This window comes from Octopus bimaculoides, chromosome 16 (genome assembly GCF_046866305.1).
Source record: "Octopus bimaculoides isolate indiv1 chromosome 16, ASM4686630v1, whole genome shotgun sequence".
NCBI lineage: Eukaryota > Metazoa > Mollusca > Cephalopoda > Octopoda > Octopodidae > Octopus > Octopus bimaculoides.
The window spans coordinates 30,555,104-30,577,603 of record NC_142943.1 but is presented as its reverse complement, the minus strand read 5'-3'; the positions used below and the strand labels follow the sequence as shown (position 1 = coordinate 30,577,603).

At 36.3% G+C, this 22,500-nt stretch overlaps 1 protein-coding gene across 6 annotated transcripts in view; it reads left to right on the top strand.

The window, feature by feature from the left end:
- LOC106879300 (glycerophosphocholine cholinephosphodiesterase ENPP6) overlaps positions 1-22,500 on the top strand; it is a 60,691-nt gene that overhangs the window by 26,577 nt on the left and 11,614 nt on the right. For 5 of the 6 annotated variants that reach the window (XM_089364387.1, XM_089364391.1, XM_089364388.1 and 2 more), the window contains 2 exons: positions 16,485-16,633; positions 17,011-17,176. In XM_089364387.1, coding sequence (XP_089220513.1) covers positions 16,485-16,633; positions 17,011-17,176 — 315 coding nt within the window. Of the gene's footprint in view, positions 1-11,194; positions 11,292-16,484; positions 16,634-17,010; positions 17,177-22,500 lie in introns of those variants that run through there. The other variant, XM_089364392.1, reaches the window with a different exon arrangement.

Below are 22,500 nucleotides of genomic sequence, written 5' to 3'. Positions count from 1 at the left end.
GATAGAAAACAAAGCGGAAATCTGAAATATTAAAGCACAGTGGTACCTACTTGCAGATATGTAGACTGAGCAGTTGAGATTTAAGCGTCTTGGTTGAGAACACTGTACAGTGAACTAAATAACAGTGTGGTACCTATACACAGCTTAGTGGACTGGACTGTTGACATTTGTCACGGTTATGGCATCCGTGCAGTGAGATACACCAAATTGTGATACTTTTTTTCACAGCTAAGTAGACTGGACTGCTGACAATTAAATGTCTTGGTCATGGAAACACTACAGTGAACTATACTACATTGTGGTAACTACTTACAGCTAGGTAGACTGTGCTATTGACAAGAAACAACACCTTGTTACTGGCGTGATACGAACTATCTATATTCACTGTTATTCGTCCATCTTTATTTTCGCATTTTAACTGCGGAGATAACCTTAAATAAAAACAGATAATATGGAAATTAAAAGAGCCTTCTTAAAGTTGCCAATTTATAAGAAGATGTTAAGAATCTTTCATTGATAAATCGAGACAAATGCTTCATAAATTTCGAATTCTTTGAAGAATATGAAGACCGTTAAAGTTCCGCTCTTTAATAGCCGACAGAACAACAGTCAGCGATGATGACTAAGCGAAAATTTCATAGGTCACGTGAGAGATCAACTTTAATGACTTCTTCTCTGAAGAACGATCGTTCAACTTGATTTAATTATTAAGTTTTCGTGACGGAATATCAAATATTCCGACAAAACCACCAAATTAATCCCACGGTAACACGTTTCAAGGAATTAGGCTATTGTTATCTCATCGCTTATTGCTTTGTTGGTTAACTGTTGAGGTATGAAATGATCTAATTTTGAAGCGGTGTGGTTGTCGTCTGTCACTGTATCAGTAACAGTTACAGCCACTAGAGGTCGCTTCAATATTCCAACCATAAAGAGGATTAGCATCAAATCATAGACATTCTTCCGGTGACCTTTATGGAGGAAGAATTAGAAAAATGATGCAGCACACACACTCACACACACACACACACACGCATGTACATACACATCTCACACATGCACGCGCACACACGCACACACACACAAATGGAATAATCGATTGCTTACATTGGCACAAGGACAGACATATTAAACAGAAAATCCACAGTTTATTAAATCAATACCAGTAAATGACTGGAGTATATTAATCGATCTCCTACAGACAGTCAGAAATGAAATAGAATTTGTAAAATGGGGCGGAATTTGAAATTTAAATGACGTGACGTTTAATTTTGTATTTTAATCATTTCGACACAAACGCACACACCACTACCACCACCACCCCACCACTGCTGCCACCCCGCCACCGTTTTTACATTTGCACCATCTCCATCACCCTAATAATAATGTTGATGATGATGGTGATATTGGTGGTGGAGGTGGTAGTAGTGGTGACGGTAGTGATGGTGGTAGTGGTGATAGTGGTGATGATGGTGGTGATGGTGGTAGTGGTGATAGTGGTGATGATGGTAGTGATGGTGATGATAGGGAAGATGAATGAGGATGAGGGTGATGGTGGAGGTGATGATGATAATGAGGAGGAGGAGGAGGTCAATGATAATGGTACTAATGGCAGTGATGATGATGAGGAAGATGATGCGGAAGATGATGAGGATGATGATGAGGAAGATGAAAATGGTGGTAATGGTAGTGGCGGTGGCGGCGGCGGCGGCGGCGGTGGTGGTAGTGGTGGTGGTGGTGATGCGGTGAAGAAAATGATGACGATTATGAATGTGGTTCTGATGATGATGCTGGTGATGATAAAGATGATGAAGCTGATAGCTACAACGGCGGAGATAATAATGATAACGATGATAGTGGTGGCGGTGGTGGTGGTGATGGTGGTGGCGGTGGTGGTGATGGTGGTGGCGGTGGTGGCGATGGTGGTGGCGGTGGTGGCGATGGTGGTGGCGATGGTGGCGATGGTGGTGGCGGTGGTGGCGATGGTGGTGATGGTGGTGGCGGTGGTGGTGATGGTGGTGGCGGTGGTGGTGATGGTGGTGGCGGTGGTGGTGATAGTGGTGGCGGTGGTGGTGATGGTGGTGGCGGTGGTGGTGATGGTGGTGGCGGTGGTGGCGATGGTGGTGGCGGTGGTGATGGTGGTGGCGGCGGTGTTGATGATGGTGGCGGTGGTGGTGGTGATGGTGGTCGTGTGTACGACAATGACTACAACGTGTGCAACAACAAGGATAAGTTTCAATAATTAACAAAAAAAAAATAATAATGTCGATAGAAACCTAAAGAGAAATCTTTGAACCCGACCGACACCATTACAACTACTATAACCAACACCAGCAGAATCACCAGCATCACCACCACCACCACCGTCACCGTCACCACCACCACTACTACCATCACCACCACCACCTCCACCACCACCACCATCGCCAACACCACACCACAGAAATCTCTACTGCGACCACCACCGACTCTATCACTCAGCTCTTTCCGTTTTGAGGTCAAGTTCTGTCTAGGTCAACTTTGGCTCTCACTTCTCCCGGGTCATGATAGTAATACCTAGTTCAGTGGTCGATGGCATCGATGAAACCCCTCCCCTCCAAAATCTTCAGCTGTAATATTTCTTTTGGGGGGGGGGCCTTTGAAGGGGGGGGGGGAAATCAGGGTTTATCAGTGTGAGACAGCCACTGGCCTAGATACTGCTATATATGTGTGTGTGTGTGAATGTATATGTATATATATATATATATATATATATATATATATATATATATATATGTGTGTGTGTGTGTGTGTGTGTGTGTGTGTGTGTGTGTGTGTGTGTGTGTGTGTGTGTGTGCATATATGTATGTATCTATATATACACTAAAACATTCATACATACACACACACACACCCGCACGTGCACACACACATATATCCGGTACACGCAATTGAGGAAGTATTAAATTAAAACAGTCATCCATGTATCATACTTTATCTATACACTTTGTCAATAGGTCAGTTACTGCGGTATTTCTCCTGATATAACATCTCTTATGGATGAGCTGTGTAGAAACACACACACACACACACACACACACACGCACAATTGATATCAAGGGGAGATGAAATTTTGCCCCACCCTATCGACAGGGTATGTGCATTAAGTATGATATATAGAGGGCCATTTTAATTTATTCAATACAGCTTCAATTGCGTTTACTGGAATATTATTCAGCCGAATAGCTATTCTTATCATCAGTGAATGTTTCGTTCCCGTTTTCCTATAAGAAAGGCGTATAAAGAACTTTGCCGTTAAATATTTTTCCAGGCTCCGCAACACAATTGAAAATTTAAAAAATCGCTACTTTTGGTCGAATTTTGGATTTCATGGATTATAAGTCGTAACGAATATATATTTCTACATAGCAGAATGCAAAACAGTCAATATGGCATCCTTAAGAGGTTGTATACCAAATTCCAATACAATTGACTAATATCTTGAGGTTCAGCATTGTCTATAAAAAGTGTGAACTTCTCTCCAGTGCCGCTGCAACGGTCGTTGCGTGTGGATGTACGTCGTACGTGTGTGAAGTTTTCTGCTTTGCACCTTGACTTTAGGCCATTGTATCAAAATTAGTGATCGAGTTAAATTTAGTGATGCTTACATTTAGTGATGACTCATAATATATTCTTAAAAAAGATTGTACATTACAGTTTTGGCCTGTTCAAAACCGCTAGGCCTCAAAAATCTATGCTAAAGGTATTAAATTTTTGGAAAAAAGCGAGCGAATATGTGCGACCACACGGACAAAAAAAAAAAAAAAAAAAAGAAAACGGAGAAAATGTTAAGACGATTACAAATACAAACAACAAGAACAATAACAGGTGTCTTTCGACTAAAAGGACAAAATGGCGTGTGAAGCTTGTAGCCTTACGGCAACAAATAGGAGACAGAAAAACAAGATATTGTGCGAGCGGCGTTCAGGCCAGGAAAGAAAGATCATGCTTGGCCATATATATATATATATATATATATATATATATATATCTGATTTTATCAAATATGTGAGCGAGCATGCTGGTATATGGCTGTATATATGTATATTTATTAGTGTGTATGTAGATAGATAGATAAACAGAAAGAGACGGAGAGTGAGAGAGAGAGAGAGAGAGATACAATTGTATGATGTACAAATGTGTGTAAGCACGGACAATCGCACACACACACACACACACACACACACACATATATATATATATATACACACACATGTATTATACCTCATATATACGCAAGCGTATATGTGCCTCCGTGTATAAATGTGAATGATGGAGGTGACATGAAATTGTTGAAATCTCTTCTAAACACAATAACAATGACAGGTTATAACAAAGATTGTAATCTATTGGCTTGTTAGTATACCTGAGATATTGCTTCTTTATCCAGCAGCAGCTGGACAACGAATAGACAAACAGACATCTCTCCGTCTTTTTCTCTTTCTTTCTCTAAGTGCATATGTCCGCGCGCGCGCGCGCGTAAGTGAGTGTGTGTGTGAGATAGTTTGTGAGCTTCTATTTGGTTCAGTTATTGGACTGCAGCCATGCCGAGATCCCCTTTTTACAGGGACGTAATCAAACCAAAATCGATTGTCAAATGATGCTAGAGCGACAAACACACCCAAAGGCACACACACACACACACACACACACACACACACACACACACACACACACACACACACACACACACACACACTCACACACACACACATGACAGGCTTCCGCACATTTTTCTTCTACCTAATTCACTCACAAGACATTAGTTGGCCAGAGGCTTTCGTAGAAATCCCCTGCTCAAGATACCGTGTAGTGTGAACCTCACCTTGCCACCACTTGGTTGCAAGATGAGGTCCTCAACCATACAGTAGAACATGTTTTAGTTTCAAATTTTGGCATAATGCTTAAATGGACTCAAATGTTCAACTGGTACTTATTTTATTTTATTGACCCCAAAATGATGAAAACTAAAGTCGACCCCAACGAAACTTACGAATGTATGTTATCAAATGTATTTTCACGATAGTTGAAAATCAGAGTAGACCGCCAACCTTGATATATTACATGTGTGTGTGTGTGTGTGTGTGTGTGTGTGTGTGTGTGTGTGTAATGATTTTTACACCTCTTTCTCCATCAACACAACATCATTCTTCATGCTCTTGTTCAACTCATTCAGTATTTGCACTAGATTCTCTTTATTAAATCGAACAATCGCGGGCCTCGAGCTCTTCGTTGATGAAAAATGAAAATACTTTTCATATAAAGCGATTCCTGTAGCTTATTTCTTATGGGTATGTGTGTGTGTCTCCACACCCCCACCGCTTGACGTGTCGGTTTGGTTACTTCCCCCATAAAATAGCAGTTCGGCGAAAGAGAACCGTTTTTTTTTTTACAGAAATATAAGCAGAAAGCCGAGTCGTTTGATCAAACCTTACAAGATGACGCCCCAGCATGGGCGCAATCTAATCACTGACAAAATTTTCTTTTAATTTAAAAAAACATCCCAATTATTTGTTTTTCTTGTAATTTTTTTTCTTAAAGTAATTTTACAAATCAGTGTCTAATTCTGGTGTATCCGCTCTTGTTGAAACAATCCGGAACTTTTGACTTCTCAGTTTGATCTCTTCTTAGTTTCCGTTAATGCTCTTTCCGAATATGAAAATTCCTCAGAGAAGCTGACATAGTGTCACTGCGAGGTATCTTAGGTAATTGTTTTAATTATAGCCCCGGACTTGACCAACGTCTTGTGAGTGAATTTGTTAGATGGAAACTGTTCGTATACTTAGGCGCGCGTGCGCTAGTGTGTGTGCGTGTGTGTGTATGCAAAAATCGTTTATGCTGATTGCATATTGCAATCTGTAGGCAAAATCTGATGGCTTCAGCTTTTGCACCAACTCCATTTATATATTTCAATACTTTAGGCCGTCCTTGCAACTCTGTGTGTGTATGTGTGTGTGTGTGCGTGTGTGTGTGTGTGTGTGTATGTGTGTATAGATATAGAGACATAGATAGATACATAGATACATAGATACATACATATATATATAAATACATGCATACATATACATATATGTGTGTGTATATATATATATATATATATATATATATATATACATATACATATACATATACATATACATATACATACACACACACACATATATATATATATACATACATGCATAATACCTACATATATATAAGTTCATATATAACTATGAATGGATGAGATGTATACGCGTATGTCCGTATATATGTGAGTGTGTGTGTGTGTGTGATTGTGTGTGTGTGTGTGTGTGTGTGTGTGTGTGTGTGTGTGTGTGTGTGTGTGTGTGTGTGTGTGTGCGTGCGTGCGTGCGGTTATAGGAAATTTCGCCGTAAGAAATTTCGCAGTTGGAAAATTCGCCGTATAGGGAAAAAGAAAATTCGCCGGAGGAAAATTAGCTTTAAAGAAAAAAAAAAATTGCAAGGCGAAGAATAAAGCCAATATTTCCTATAGAATTATGGTATGTTTTCGAAAGAACTCAGAATAATATGATCAGAACAAACAACAGTATAGAAGGCTTCCACAATGCAATGCAAAGCTCTGTTACTAACATGCATCGAAATATCTGGAAACTCATAACATTTAAAAAAGGAAGATAGCGATAGCAAAAAAAGAAAAAAAAGTGTCATTTAGATCGAAGAGATGCAGCAGAGATGAAGACAAAGTATAGCGATTTTAATGCAAGACTTCAGAGTCAAATGCTTTGATACAATCCGTAGTGAAAGTATATTACTTACGCAGCATTTCTTGGAATTTTCATACGCTTTAAATGACCTCATCACAGTTTTTTTTCTTTTAATGTTTGACGTTGAATAGAGATTTGCCTATTTCATGCTTTTATAAAACTTTTAATCATACTTTTTCTTTATATTTAAAAAGGAATGCAAATATAATACGCTTTATCAATGTCCATTCGGCGAATTTGCCTTGCGGTGAATTTTCCTATACGACAAATTTGTGTTAGGTGAATTTTCCTATACGGTAAATTTGTTTTACAGTGAATTTCCCTATACGGCGAATATGTCTTACGGTGAAATTCCCTATATGGCAATTTTGTCTTACGGTGAATTTCCCTATACAGTGAATTTTTCTTACAGTGAATTTCTCTATATAGCAAAATCTCATACAACAGCAAATTTTTTTCATAGCAAAAATGCTTACTGTGAATTTTCCGGATACAGATTTCTCTGTTTGCTTTTATTAGTTTGGTTTTTGCTTCCATCAGAAATTATTTCCATTCCACAACTTCTTACAGTAGTGATACATATTGTTAAAACTTCAAGTTCTTCCCAGCTTGAGTTTTAGAGTTTAAACAAGGGGACTGAAGCTGGGTGATGATATTAGTACCTTAGAGTTGATGTTGGGTTTTAAACTGTGTTGTTTTGTAGTTCTTATTTTGTGTGTGTGTGTGTGTGTGTGTGTGTGTGTGTGTGTGTGTGTGTGTGTGTGTGTGTGTGTGTGTGTGCGTGTACGCTTGTGTATGCATATAATTATATACCTATGTATTCAGGTGTATTTCGCCAGTCTCCAGTTTGTTCAACCAGATTGGATGAACGAATCGATGAGTTTGAATGATTAATGCATAACGAAAGGAAGAGGTTTGTCCAGATTTTTAGAGAGTCACTGGTTCTCCGCTGAGGAAGTGATTACAGTTGCAAAACAGAAGCGAAACCAAACAAAGAAACATGGCAAAGAGGATATATATATATATATATATATATATATATATATATATATATATATATATATATATATAAGTCAGGGTGAGGCCAGGAGATATACAAGAATTCACGAAAAGTGAAATATAAATACTTTAGCGGACCTAAAGATGTGTAGTGGACAAATATACCGATGCAATCTGTGTAAATAAATAGTCTACAATTATACATACAGTAACACTGGTTCATGTCAAATTATGCAATTATTCAAAATACATATATGGTCATTATGTATGCATGCGTGTATGTATGTATGTATGTATGTATGTATGTATGTATGTGTGCAGATTTTTATGTTTTGTTTTATGTATGTATTCTCATGCATATAGTTGCATATCTAGACATGCTCATATATATTTAAATGATAAACTTCTGGAAAGTTTACAGCTTTTTACAGTTCAAGTGATGGTTTTGGATCTGTAGTCTTCGAATTAGCTTTCTCTTTTCTGGTTTTGGGAAACGGTGAGTTTAAATCAAATGACATCACTTTGAACATATCTATGTCTATGTATGTGTCTGTAGACGTACAAATATATGTATCTGTGTGTGTGTATATATGTGTGTGTGTATGTGTTTGTTTGTGTGTGAGTGTGTGTGTGTGTGGGGTCTGTGTGTGCGTGTATATGCAAATAAACTAGCAGACATTGGGTGGTAAAATAATAAAACGAAAGGTAGGAGTTGGATCTGCTTCACCGTAACTTGCTATATATTCTACAAATTCTACAAATGCTTTTGTTAAATGTTGTCCCTGCACAAGGTAATTATTAATTGTAGTAGAAGATTTATAATGAAGGTTAAGTGATAAGTAATTTGTGGTGTAAATAGTTATGCTATTAATTTTGGCTAGATTTGCAGATACTATATAATTTTACCAAAATTAGCAAAAGCACCTCAAATATCACAGGCACTTAAGTAGAAAGGCAATCAGAATGTTTTACACGACCTCGAACATATCTGAGAAACTCCTAACCTTGCCAAAATTGATAAAATAATTATTAGCTTCAAATTACTCACCTCTTAATATTAATTGTGACTGACATACTCCTAATAATTATTCTATACAGGAAGAGTGTTTAATCCAAAGCACTTGTATAGCGAGCTACTCCATTCCCTTCTTACAGAGGACTTAGAGCGAAGTCCTTCAAATCTAGATTTATCCAAAACCTTTAAACACGAACAAAACAAAAACATTGGCAACAACTGTATCCTTTCGTATATGGGGATCTGAAGAATTTTAACATACCATTTAACATTTGTAAAATCCTATATTGGATATAATTATATTCTTTGCTACTCTAGGCTCGAGGCCCGAAATTTTTGGGGAAGAGGCCAGTCGATTACATTGACCTCAGTATGCAATTGGTACTTAATTTATCGACCCCGAAAGGATGAAAGGCAAAGTCGAGCTCGGCGGAATTTGAACTCAGAACAATATAGGTGCAGGTGTGGCTGTGTGGTAAGAAGCTTGTTTCCAAACCACATGGTTCCAGGTTCAGACCCACTGCGTAGCATCTTGGGCAAGTATCTTCTACTATAGCTTCGGGTCGACCAACGCCTTGTGAGTGGATTTGGTAGACGAGAACTGGAAGAAGCAAGTCTTATGTATATATATATATAAATATATATATATATATATATATATATATATATATATATATATATATATATATATATATATATACGTATATATGTATGTATCTATAAATCTATGTATGTGTGTCTGTGTCTGTGTTTGTCTCTCACCCCACCCCACTCCACTGTTTGACAACCGGTGTTGGTGTGTTTGCATCCCCGTAACTTAACGATTCGGCAAAAGGGACCTATAGAATCGATTAAAAAAAATTAAGTCACAGAGTCAATTACTTCGTCTAAAAATCCTTTGGTCGGTGCTCCAGCATGGTCACAGTCAGATCACTGAAAGAAGTAAAACAATAAAAGAAAATAATATATATCTTTACTTTATCTTTTACCTGTAAAATAAAAGACAAAAAAAAAAAGAAGGAAAAAAAAACGCATTGAAAGACACACTCCGTTGCCACCAACTTCTTCAGTTACCGCCTAAAAAATCTTCATAATAGATTTAATTCTGGTCGGAGTGCCATGTGGGTTTCTCATGTCTATTACACTTCAATTAATCCTTTGTTGATTTTAATTATTGCTCAAAAAACTTGGCCTGAGTTCGTGCCAGTTCATGAAAGAAGATTTTTTTTTAACAGTTAATTAGCGATTCGTTAACAAAGATTGCAATAGATGTCTGTTTGGAGATATTGACAGTAATATACTGAGGTAGTTTGACATATTAATTAGTAATGACCTACATAGGTGTAGCAATCTGTGTGTGTGCGTGTGTGTGCATGTGCGTACGTTCGTTTGTGTGTCTGCATGAATATCTATGTTACTGTGTGCGTGTATGTAAGTACGTGTGCTTGTATGATTATATATACATACATATATACATACATGTACTCACATACACTCACACATATACACATATTGACTCAGGCATGTTTTAGACAAACCACTGTGATTAGTATCCGATGCTTTTGTTGTGCTTTCACTCGCCTTACTCCCGCTCCTACCCCATCCACACCTATCCACTTCGTCTTGTATTCAACATAACCACAGTGAGACAGTCATTAACTATTCATTAACTCTCACTAATTAGTCCCACTTAGAGACAAATAAGAACACACAACAGGACAACGAAATTACACCATCTGTCTTTGATATATACCTTTATTTATCACAACAATTTCAATTGTTTAATCGTTGTTTTTTTTCTCTTTCCTCTCAACCGCAAATACCTCATACTTTCACTTTTATTTCTATCTTTTTCATTCTCATCGCCGCATTTTTACGCACGTATGCATACATGCATGCGTGGAACGAGAGATAGACAGATAAATAAACATATAGATACATACATATACACATGCGCACACATATGTAAATATTTGTATTATTTTGTTTGTGTTAAGCATCAAATATTACGGATGCATTTCTGTGTGTGTGTGTGCGTGTGTATAAATACATATATACACTACGTACTCACCAACACACGCATACACTCACACATATATGTACATGTATATATATATATATATATATATATATATATATATATATATATATATATATATATATATATATACATACATATATATGCGAGTGTGTTTGTGAGAAACATGCGTATAATTTATATTTTCACATACGTATATTACGCGTGCTTCCTGGTGCTATACTTCTCAACTCTTTAAAATACTCACACGTATACGTACACTCACTCCCTTTCACTCACCCTCTTATATACTCACATGCATGCATTCACATTCACACATTCTCCCTCTCTTTCTCTCACTATCTCTCTCTCCCTCTGTCTCTTTCTTTCTCTCTCTCTCTCTCTCTCTCTCTCTCTCACACACACACACACACACACACACACTAACAACCCATCCGGCGTTCTAATTTCAACGTCCAACTCACTCCACGTAAGTATGTTCCTAAGGCTCAATTTAACTATTGTTGTCATCTTATCTCTCCATGGCCTGTTTATTTTCTAGACTTAATCTTCTCTAAATAGATGGATCAATTCAACGCCTAATCTAACAACCACCTTCCTTCCGCCTTCTCTATCGTCTGCTTAAAATTTCCTCAATCTTACGATGTTTCCGCCATGTTTGCATTGTTTCTTTCTCGTAATGGTTTCTTCCTTCGTTTTGTCTTGTTTTGTTTTCGCTCTCTTCTTTTGTACTGTTAATGTATAGCATTGTGTTATGGTTTAATTTAATCATCAAAAACATCGTAGTTAGTCATTAAGGACTGTTGTTTATTAAGGACAGCTAAGTTCGTGACCCGCTTTTCATACCCGGATGTGAAAACCAATTCACTTCAATGATAATGACTAAATGTTGTCTGAGAAAGGTATGAACGTCGCATCACACACACACACACACATACACACACGCACACACACACATCATGCACACACGTATCATAAAAGCATACACGTAGAACAGTGATTGAAATCACCACAAATAATACTACCAGCACCACCATGTTCTTGGGTACCTTTAGCAAGCATTCGGGCCAAATCTCCAGCATCAGATTAATTCCTCCCTTCCTTCAATCCGTTCCAACAGCCTTGGAAACTCTGAAAAAGAGTAAAAACTAGCGGTTGACGACCTTCTCTCGTTGATTGAGGGGTCAAAATTACACACGTACTTACATATTGATACACATACCTACGCAGTCACTTCCCATTTTTGATAAATATGAAATCTTATATGTATCAGAGATCAACTCGGAGCAGCAATATCAACTATGAGCAATTAAGTAAAGAGACGCCCATTATGTGTGTGTGTGTGTGTGTTTGTTTGTGTGTATATACATATATTTATCTATCTGTAAATATGAATGCATGTAAGCATGTAAGTATGTAAATATATATATATATATATATATATATATATATATATATAGAGAGAGAGAGAGAGAGAGAGATATGCAGGGCAAGGAGAAGCAGGTTACTGTCAATCCCTATATATTTATGATTATATATATATATATATATAGTTCAAAAACACAATAACAAAGAAACAAAAAAACAACAAAGTGAGGACGTGATATGGATAGTATATATATATATATATATATATATATATATCTTTTAAATTCGTTTATGGGATACATTTTGAATATGCAAATAAAGCTTCTATTCCATTATGACGGGTACAGTCTAATGATGTTGACTGGTGAACAAATTTTGGGGGGATTGCACCGAACTGCACCGTTGCACAGACCGTAACAGACTGTCAGATACCGGCCATGATGAAATACCACAAGGTATTGAAAATACGTATTCGCCTTTATATATTTAATCCTTTATATTGAACACTCAATATTTCATATATTCAATAAGACATATTCCATATATTCAATAAGACATATTCCATATATTCAATAAGACATTGAGTACTTCATTTCATTGTACCATCCATTTTTATATTATATATTATATATTCCATATTCTATATCCCACATTAATTTTACAAGAATATAAATAAAACATAAAAAAACAGACAGAGTTGGAACTCTTTTAAATAAAATAATATATTCCTCTATACACGATCATACAAAACCCTTTTGTTGTATTTATTTTTACTCACACACACACACACACACACACACACACACACACACACACACACACACACACACACACACACACATATATATGACACTAATTATATTTGTCAGTCGCTATGTCATTCGTAAACTACGTTCAATAGCAAAATTGGTTGGAAACGCTTACAAGAAACACTAGAAATGATTTGATTTAGTTTATGAACAAGACCAAAGTTTAAGGAAGCAGATAATTCAATGCTTGAATGTGAACATGTGTGCACAGGCGCACGCGTATACAGACGGACACACATACTTACATACACAAACGCACATAAACATACCTGCACTTATATGTACACGCACATACACACACACACACATACACACACACACAGACACACAAACGTACACACACACTTGTATACATATATATATATATATATATATATATATATATATATATATATATATATATATATATATATATATATATATATATGCATACAGGTGTTTTTGTGCCCAGGGCACACTGCATGTATGTGTGAGTGTGTGTGTGTATAATTTTTTATATATTTGTAAATATACTTAATATATATGTATATATATAATTTCTATATATGTGTGTGTCTATATATATATATATGTATATGTGTGTGTGTGTGTGTGTAGATAGATAGATAGATAGATAGATAGATAGATAGATAGATAGATAGATAGATAGATAGATAGATAGATAGATAGATAGATACGATGTGCTATCAAAAGGTTCCCGGACTCGTTATATTATCTATAAAAGGCAAATTTTCAGTGTGTGTGTATGTTTGAAATTTATACATTTACACAATTCCAAATTTCTTGTGTTTAATAAAAAAAAAAAGAAACTTATTACCTAAGTTTTAAAAGAATCTCCTTCGAAATAGTCACCTTGCGCAGCAATACATTAGTTCCAGCGTTCCTACCACTTTGGGAATCCGGTCTGGAAGTTGTTTTCTGTAAGCGAGTCGAGGACCTTCTGCGATTCGCTCTGGATTTCGACAACGGTGTTAATCGGCGATCTTTGAGTTGCATTTTCATCTTGGGGAAGAGATGGAAGACCGCTGGGGCTGAATCTGACGAATAGGGTGGGTGCGGAAGCGATACTATGTTATTTTTGGCGAGAAACTCACGAGTGAGGAGAGCTTTGTGATTGGGTGCATTGTTGTCCTGAAGAATCTAATTCTTCTCGTTCCACACATCCGGTCGCTCACGCCGAAGTCTTCCCTCAAACGCTTCAAAATGTCGCAGTTGAACTCTTAATTGACGATCTCGTCCGGGCGGACGAATTCTCGATGCACGATACCACATTTCTGGTGTGGCGTTCGTGGCAGGTCTTCCAGAATGCTCATCGTCTTCCATGGATGATCCTCCGTTTTTGAAGCACCCGTGCCACTCGAAACATTGCGTACAACCCATTGCCTCGTCGCCGTAAGCTTGTCGAGGCATACTCAGTTTCTCTGTTGCAGACTTCCCAAGTCTAACGCAAAATTTCACGTTGCCGCTCTGTTTCAACTTCCTGCCTTGACAAAATCGCAGACTACAGCATACACGTGATCACAAAAACACAAATTTCACGACTTGTGAAGTAAACACAGCGTTGCCACTCGGCACACTGCCTCATGAAGGTCACTGCGCACGCAGCCGTGTGGTGCCATCTGTTGGTGCGCTACAGAACTAGTCCGGGAACTTTTTGATACTACTTCGTATATATATATATATATATATATATATATATATATGATATTTAAATATTTGTATATACATATGTGTCTATAAAGATAGAAATACCTGCCCCAGCATGGTCACAGTCTAATGACTGAAACAAGCAAAATATATACTCTTGCTACGTATGTATTTATGTGTGTGTGTGTGTGTGTGTGTGTGTATTACATATTTATGTACTCTGTAAGACTGTACTTTTAAAATAGAGAAAGACAGAAACTCAAGAAAGAATGGAAAAAAGAAACAGACAGACAGACAGACAGACAGAGAAAAACAGTGAAAGAGAGAAAGGAAGAGAACGCTAATTAAATTACAAAGCTATGTATGTATGTTTGTATGTATGTATGTATGTATGCATGTATGTGTGTGTGTGTGAATATATATATATATATAAATATATATATATATATATATATATATATATATATATATATATATATATATATATATATATATATATATACATATATAAATGTATATATATATATATATATATATATATATATATATATATACTATAGGACAATCAGTAAGTTGTCACAATAATACTCTGAGTTTCAAATACCGGAGCAGAAAGCTTCTAGGCATTTTTTCATCAGTTATTAAGACAAGAACGCTATATCTTAATAACTGATGAAAAATGCCTAGAAGCTTTCTGTTCTGGTATTTGAAACTCAGAGTATTATTATGACAACTTATTGATTGTCCTATAGTATATATATATATATATATATATATATATAAATTCCTCTATTTACATAGTATCGAGGTCTCATTCATTCTTTTGTTGTCATATTATTATTATTATTATTATTATTATTATTATTATTATTATTATTATTATTATTATTATTATTATTATTATTATTATTATTAATATCTATCTATCTATCTATTTATCTATCTATCTATTATCTCTCTCTCTCTCTCTCTCTCTCTCTCTCTCTCTCTCTCTCTCTATATATATATATATATATACATACACGTCGACGTAAAGGCTCTCTGTATTTTCCGTGATGGTGATAGAACCGAAGCTAGTGATAAATAACGGTAGAATCTCTGATGGCACAAACTCTTCCATTAGGAGGAAGTGAGATTGTTTAAATAAATGCAGTTATTGTGAGGAAAGGAAAACGTCTAACAATTCGGGTTAAAACCACCTTTATCAAAGAAGAAACGAGAGTGAATCATGTGTTGACGTTGAAGTTTATCCAAACCATTTCCGAATGCATTTCACTTTTCCTTTCTTTATGGCTAGCTACATTTATTTAAACTACTTCGTTTAATCATGAGTTATTTTTTGATGAAATTAACGCTTACCGGTTTCCTTCTTCCATTTTGAATTTTACTTACTGTTGCAACATTCACCCATTATCGTTTTGTAAATGTTTCCGTGATAATTAAACTGGTTTTAGCTGACACAAATTGCTACTGCACACCTTTGTTTCTAATGTTTAACAAACGAAACTGTATATTGCATTACATATTCTGTTGTATATTCTGACACGTATTTTATTTCATATCCTCTTTCCTCTTATGTTACATCTTTTACATATTCTGTCATGTGTCTTATTCTGTATTGTCTTTCACATTGTGTTATGTATTCTCTCACATATTCTGTTTAATCATGAGTTATTTCTTGATGAAGTTAACACTTACCGGTTTCCTTCTCCCATTTTGAATTTTACTTACTCTTACATGTGCTGTCACTTATCTCATATCCTAGTCGTTATTTTGTTACATATTCTGATATATAGTTATATATATATATATATATATTATGCTACATATTTTTTCAGGCTTATATTCCGAAGATCATGGATTTATCGATAATAAGATGTATGACCCGAAACATAAGACCGAGTTTTTGTTAGGTTTCAATCGGGAGCAATATGACAGCTACTGGTGGGATGATGGAGACCCTTTATGGATAACTGCCAAACGTCAGGTGAGAGCTGTCTCCTTTTTCTGCTTATTATTGCTAAACAACGGCAAACGGCTAAGTCGACAACAATGACTGGAAATGTGATTGGCTTCACTACCGCCGGTAGCTTCCTTACCTTCAATTAACATTACCAGAAATCGTTCCTTCTAGAAATTTGAAACCGACAATAACGTTTATAAATTCATGTTCTTCAATCCTTTATTAAATCAGGGTCCAGTTTCTCTCTCTCATAAATAATATATAACTATATGCATATATCCATACATATAGGTACATACCTCTATATCTATATGTATACATATATACATATCTGTCAGTGTGCAGTTTGAATATGTGTGTTTGATGTACATATTCATGGTATTTTTGTTATTCTGTTGTAGAACAAGTCCAGTTATTTCTACTTTTGGCCTGGTTGCGAGGTGACCATCAAAGATCTGAAACCAGATTACTGTCGGATGTACACGGAAGTTCCTTCTATGAAAGATTTTAGAGATTCTATAAAGCAAGGCATTATAAATTTTGTAAATAATTCGGCTGATTTAGTTGGTAAGTTGGAGTACTTTCAACATTCTTTTTATATTGTTCGTTGTGTGCCTTGGCTACCGGCAGTTTTTTTGTTATGTTTATCTTGCTTTGGAAGTATTCTATATTATATGTGCTCAGTGCTATGTTATGCTATTTTCTTTATTGTGTTGTGTAATATATGTCAGGTATAATGTTTCGTTTATATATATTCATATGTGTTTGTGTGTAAGTGTGTGCGCGTGCGCACGAGTGTGTGCGCGTGCGCACGAGTGTGTGTGTGTGTGTGTGTGTGTGATATGCTTTTTAGTTTATATCAAATGTGGTATCTGGTTTATATATATACATGCCATGTATGGCGTTTGTTTCCTTTGTGTGTGTGTATGTGTGTAAGTGTGTGTGTGTGTAAGTGTGTGTGTGTGTGTGTGTGTGTGTGTGTGTGTGTGTGTGTGCATATTTCAGATGTCGTTTGGTGTATATGTTATACGTATTACATATGGCGTTTGATTTATATATATACGTGTCTGTATAGTTTTATCATCAACAATGAACTCTCTTTAACTCATAATTATGGGGATTGTAACTGTTTTTAATCTTACCATTCTGGTTATATCTCTTCCTAGACCTTTGAGTTTGAATAATTTCTCAATTTCTTTCAACGATATATTGCCGTCTGTTAGAATTAATATACCCGATAGCAGACATTTCGTTTCTGGTGGACTTTTCTAATAACATCTCAATGATTTGTCGTAATCTTACTGTCTGTGTAGATTGGCATATCTTAGAATATGGTCACATACTTTTTGAGGTGCATTATTACACCGTTTCTTTTCTATGGATATTGTTGGAATATTTCCCACTGTCTTTACTTATGGAAAGCTCTGGTCTTGTCGGGCAGTCAAAGCACTCTTTCGGCTTCCGCTTTGAGTCCAGAGCTCCTTAACACCGTTTTTTTTCTCTTTATTTTCTGCATGTGCAGTCTTCCCAGTTATTAACCAGATATAAGTATTTGCTGATATCTTACTATGTGCTTTTGTGACTTCCTTCTCGGTTTAGTTGTTGCTCTTTAGAAATAGTTCATGTTGCGCTATCGTTTCATCCACTTCTAAATCCTATCGTAGATCATTCTTATTACACCATTCTCTGCTATTTCATATTTGATGGGTGTCATGAAACACACGTGCGTGCGTGCGTGCATACGTGAGTGCGTGTGTGTGGTGTGTGGAGTGGTGTGAAGTGGTGTGTGTGTATGTGCGTGTGCGTGTGTGTGTGTGTGTGCGTGTGTGTATGTGTGTGTGTGTGTATGTGTGTGTGTGTGTGTGTGTGTGTGTGTGTGTGTGTGCTAATTTGTTTAGTTTGTGGAATCTTAAGAATTTCTTATCTTGCACTTGCTCTCATTATCTTATCAGTGTTTCTCGATAATAAATGCGAAAGTCAGTGTGTCAGTGTGTCACACTTTTTCAACTTTACTCCTAGAGGACGTAGCCTTGTGACTTAATAGACACTACAAACCCCGGAGACACAATATCTTCAATCAACAACATGACGATATTGGATACTGTGCGACGTCTTAAATAATAATAATAATAATCCTTTCTACTAAAGGCATAAATAAGGCTTGAAATTGGTGGGGGGCAAGAGGATAGTCGTATACACCAACCTCAGTGCTCAACTCATACTTATTTCATCAACTCCGATAGGACGAAAGGCAAAGTCGACCTCGGCAGAATTTTACCTCAGAACGTAAAGACAGACGAAATACCGCCAAGCATTTCGCCCGGTGTGCTAACGTTTCTGCCAGCTCACCGCCTTATTAGATGAGATAAATGGTTGTTAGTTGTTTGATTGATTTCTTAAATCGCGCTATACATTATATAGAGATGGTGTGGAGAGAGTAGGAGAGGACAACAAAGAGGACGTAAGACGCGCAGGATGACTTTCTGAAAAATACACATTTTTAAAATGAAATTTTGCAGACATATGTTTTCAATGGAACTAATTGCCATAACGTTGATAAAATTTAGAGCAGGAGCACTCAGAGAGCGCAAACCTCCGCTAAGGCGATGCCGATGTTCTCTCAACGGTTAGCCAGAGATGATTTTTAAAATGAGAATATCTGAAATAAGCCCGACTTCTCTCACAAACATGAATACTAACAATGAACCCAACCGCTTTCGCAAATTAAGTAAAAAAAATCAGGAAAAATAATCTAGAATCCTTGTCCGGTACTGGATCGATCCCAAAATCTAATCAGTTCGTGCCACTCACGAGGCCAAATATCCCTGAAAGTTTCGTCCGAATCCACCCTGCGGTTCTTGAGATATCTTGTTCACGGGCGAACAAGCAAACAAACACAAGTGAAAACAATACCTCCGCCTTCGCTAAAGAATTTTGTTTTAATTCAATTTTACTTTAAAATAATATGGAAATTAGTATTCATTTCATTATTTTGCATAAGCACGAAGAATTTTGGTGAAAGTTTAGCTATTCTTTTTCTTCTATCAGACATTTGACTGTGGCCATGCTGGAGCACCGTCTAAAGGTTTTTTTTTTTAGTGGGAAGAAATCTACCCCAGGACTTATTCTTTGTAAGCCTAGCACTTATTCTACCGGTCTCTTTTGCCGAACCGCTAAGTTTACGGAGACGCAAACACACCAGAAGTGATGATGGGGAGACAAACACAAACACCAGAAACACACATAAATATATATACGACTGGCTTCTTTCAGTTTCCGTCAACCAAATCCACTCACAAACCTTTGGTCGTCTCGGTGGTATAATAGACGACACTTGCCCAAGGTGCCTCGGAGTGGGATTGAACCCGGAACCGTATGGTTTAGAAGCAAGCTTCTTACCTCACAGCCACGCCTGCGCCTATATAACTATTTTGTGTATGCCATATTTTTTTATATTACCCATGGTGGCAAAAGCATAGTTCTAAACTTTCCCGTCATATGGCAAGTAATTTAATAATAATAATAGTAATAATAATAATAAAAACAATTCCTATCATAGTAGGTGCCTTAGGTATAATAAAAAAATATTCAGACAAATACATAACAAAAACACCAGGACTTACAAATATATATAACATACAGAAAATTGCACTACTGGGTACTGCACACATTCTACGCAAAACACTTTCAATACAGTAAACATAAAAGCACCACAGCAAACCACAGCACATACCCAAGGCGCACAGAGCTGCGCTCGGTAGTGAAGTGAAAGCACGTTATAAAAATAAAACTACTGAATAATAATAATAATAATAATAATAATAATAATAATAATAATAATAATAATAATAATAATAATAATAATAATAATAATAATGATAGTCATAATAATAATGATAATGGTAATAATAATAACAATTTATTATTATTATTATTATCATCATCATCATCATCATCATCATTATTATTATTATTATTATTATTATTATTATTACTATCATTATTATTATTATTATTATTATTATTCAGTAGTTTTATTTTTATAACGTACTTTCACTTCACTACCGAGCGCAGCTCTGTGCGCCTTGGGTATGTGCTGTGGTTTGCTGTGGTGCTCTTATGTTTACTGTATTGAAAGTGTTTTGCGTAGAATGTGTGCAGTACCCAGTAGTGCAATTTTCTGTATGTTATATATATTTGTAAGTCCTGGTGTTTTTGTTATGTATTTGTCTGAATATTTTTTTATTATACCTAAGGCACCTACTATGATAGGAATTGTTTCTGTTTTTAGATTCCACATTCGAGTTATCTCTATTTCCAGGTCTTTGTATTTTGAAAGTTTTTCCATTTCTTTTAGAGAAACGTTGTCATCTGCTGGTATTGAAACATCAATTAGAAGGCATTTTTTTCCTTCATGATCTTTGACAACTATATCTGGTCTATTTGCCTTAATTTCTCTATCTGTGTGTATTGGCATATCCCAGAGTATGGTTGCTTTCTCGTTTTCTGTGACCTTTTCTGGCGTGTGTTTATACCATCTTTTTTCTGTTGCTATTCCATAATGTTGGCATAGCTTCCAGTGTATATAGGTCCCAGCTCTGTCGTGTCTGTGAATATATTCCTTCTTAGCCAGGACTGGGCAGCCAGAGATAATATGATTTATTGTTTCTTGTCGATCTCCACATATTCTACAGTTACTTGTTATATTTCTTTTTATTATTATTATTATTATTATTATTATTATTATTATTTTATGTTTGACTTTTGTTTTGCATTTGTACAAGTTGGATCCAAGTCTCACCCAGATACCTCAAGAGACAACAAGTTAGAAGTTCATGTAGGTGTTATGCCTAGGGTACCATATATTTGGATTTGTACAGTTTTGTTCAAGTGAATGTTTAAGAAACCATAAGAAAATTATGTTTGCTTTAAAATTTGAGATCACATAGACAGTATTTTACGTAGGATATGGGCAGTTCCCATGAGCACTATCTTTTGGACTTCAGCCATTTTGGGGTTTCCTGGTATCTGAGCTAGGTAGTAATCAGCCCGTTTCGCTGTCATTCCCAGGGCACCTATGACAATAGGTATTGTTTTCGTCTTCAGATTCCACATTTTGCTAATTTCTATTTCAAGATCTTTATATTTGCTCAGTTTTTGGTAGGTCTTGACAGATACGTTTATATCAATTGGGACAGTCATATCAATGAGGAGGCATGATTTTTGTCTGAAGTCTTTCAGTATGATGTCTGGCCTATTTGCGTCTATCTTTCTGTCAGTTTGAATGGTGAAGTTCCAGAGGAGTGCGATGTGATCATTTTCAAGTACTGGGGGTGGTTTGTGTTCCCACCAGTTTTTATCATGGGGCAAGTCCAGGTTTTTGCATATTACCCAGTGAATATATTGTGCAGCTCTATCATGCCTGTTGAGATACTCTGTAGGCGCAAGCAGACTGCACATGGAGACAACATGATCGATGGTCTCATTTTGTTGTTGGCATATACGACATAATGGGGAGCTGCCGTTCTTTAATATGTTGGCCTGGTAGTTCTTTGTAGGTAGGCATTGATCTTGGGCTGCTATGATAAACCCCTCTGTTTCTGATTTCAATCCAGAGGCCATTAACCATTGGTGGGTAAAGGCTTTGTCAATATCTGCATTATTCGCTCTCTTTGGGTATTTGCCATTGAGAGGTTTTCCATGCCATTTTTCAGTCATAATAGCTAAGGCAGCAATTTTAGCACGGGTTTTCAAGCGCTTAGCTTTTTCTGTAGGTGTTTCTAGTTCGTCTAATTCTTGAATTTGTTGCAATTGGAATTCACTTAGATATTCCTTTGCCTGTTTTGTTACTGAGTAAGATGCTTTCTTGCTTTCATATTTTAAGACAAGTT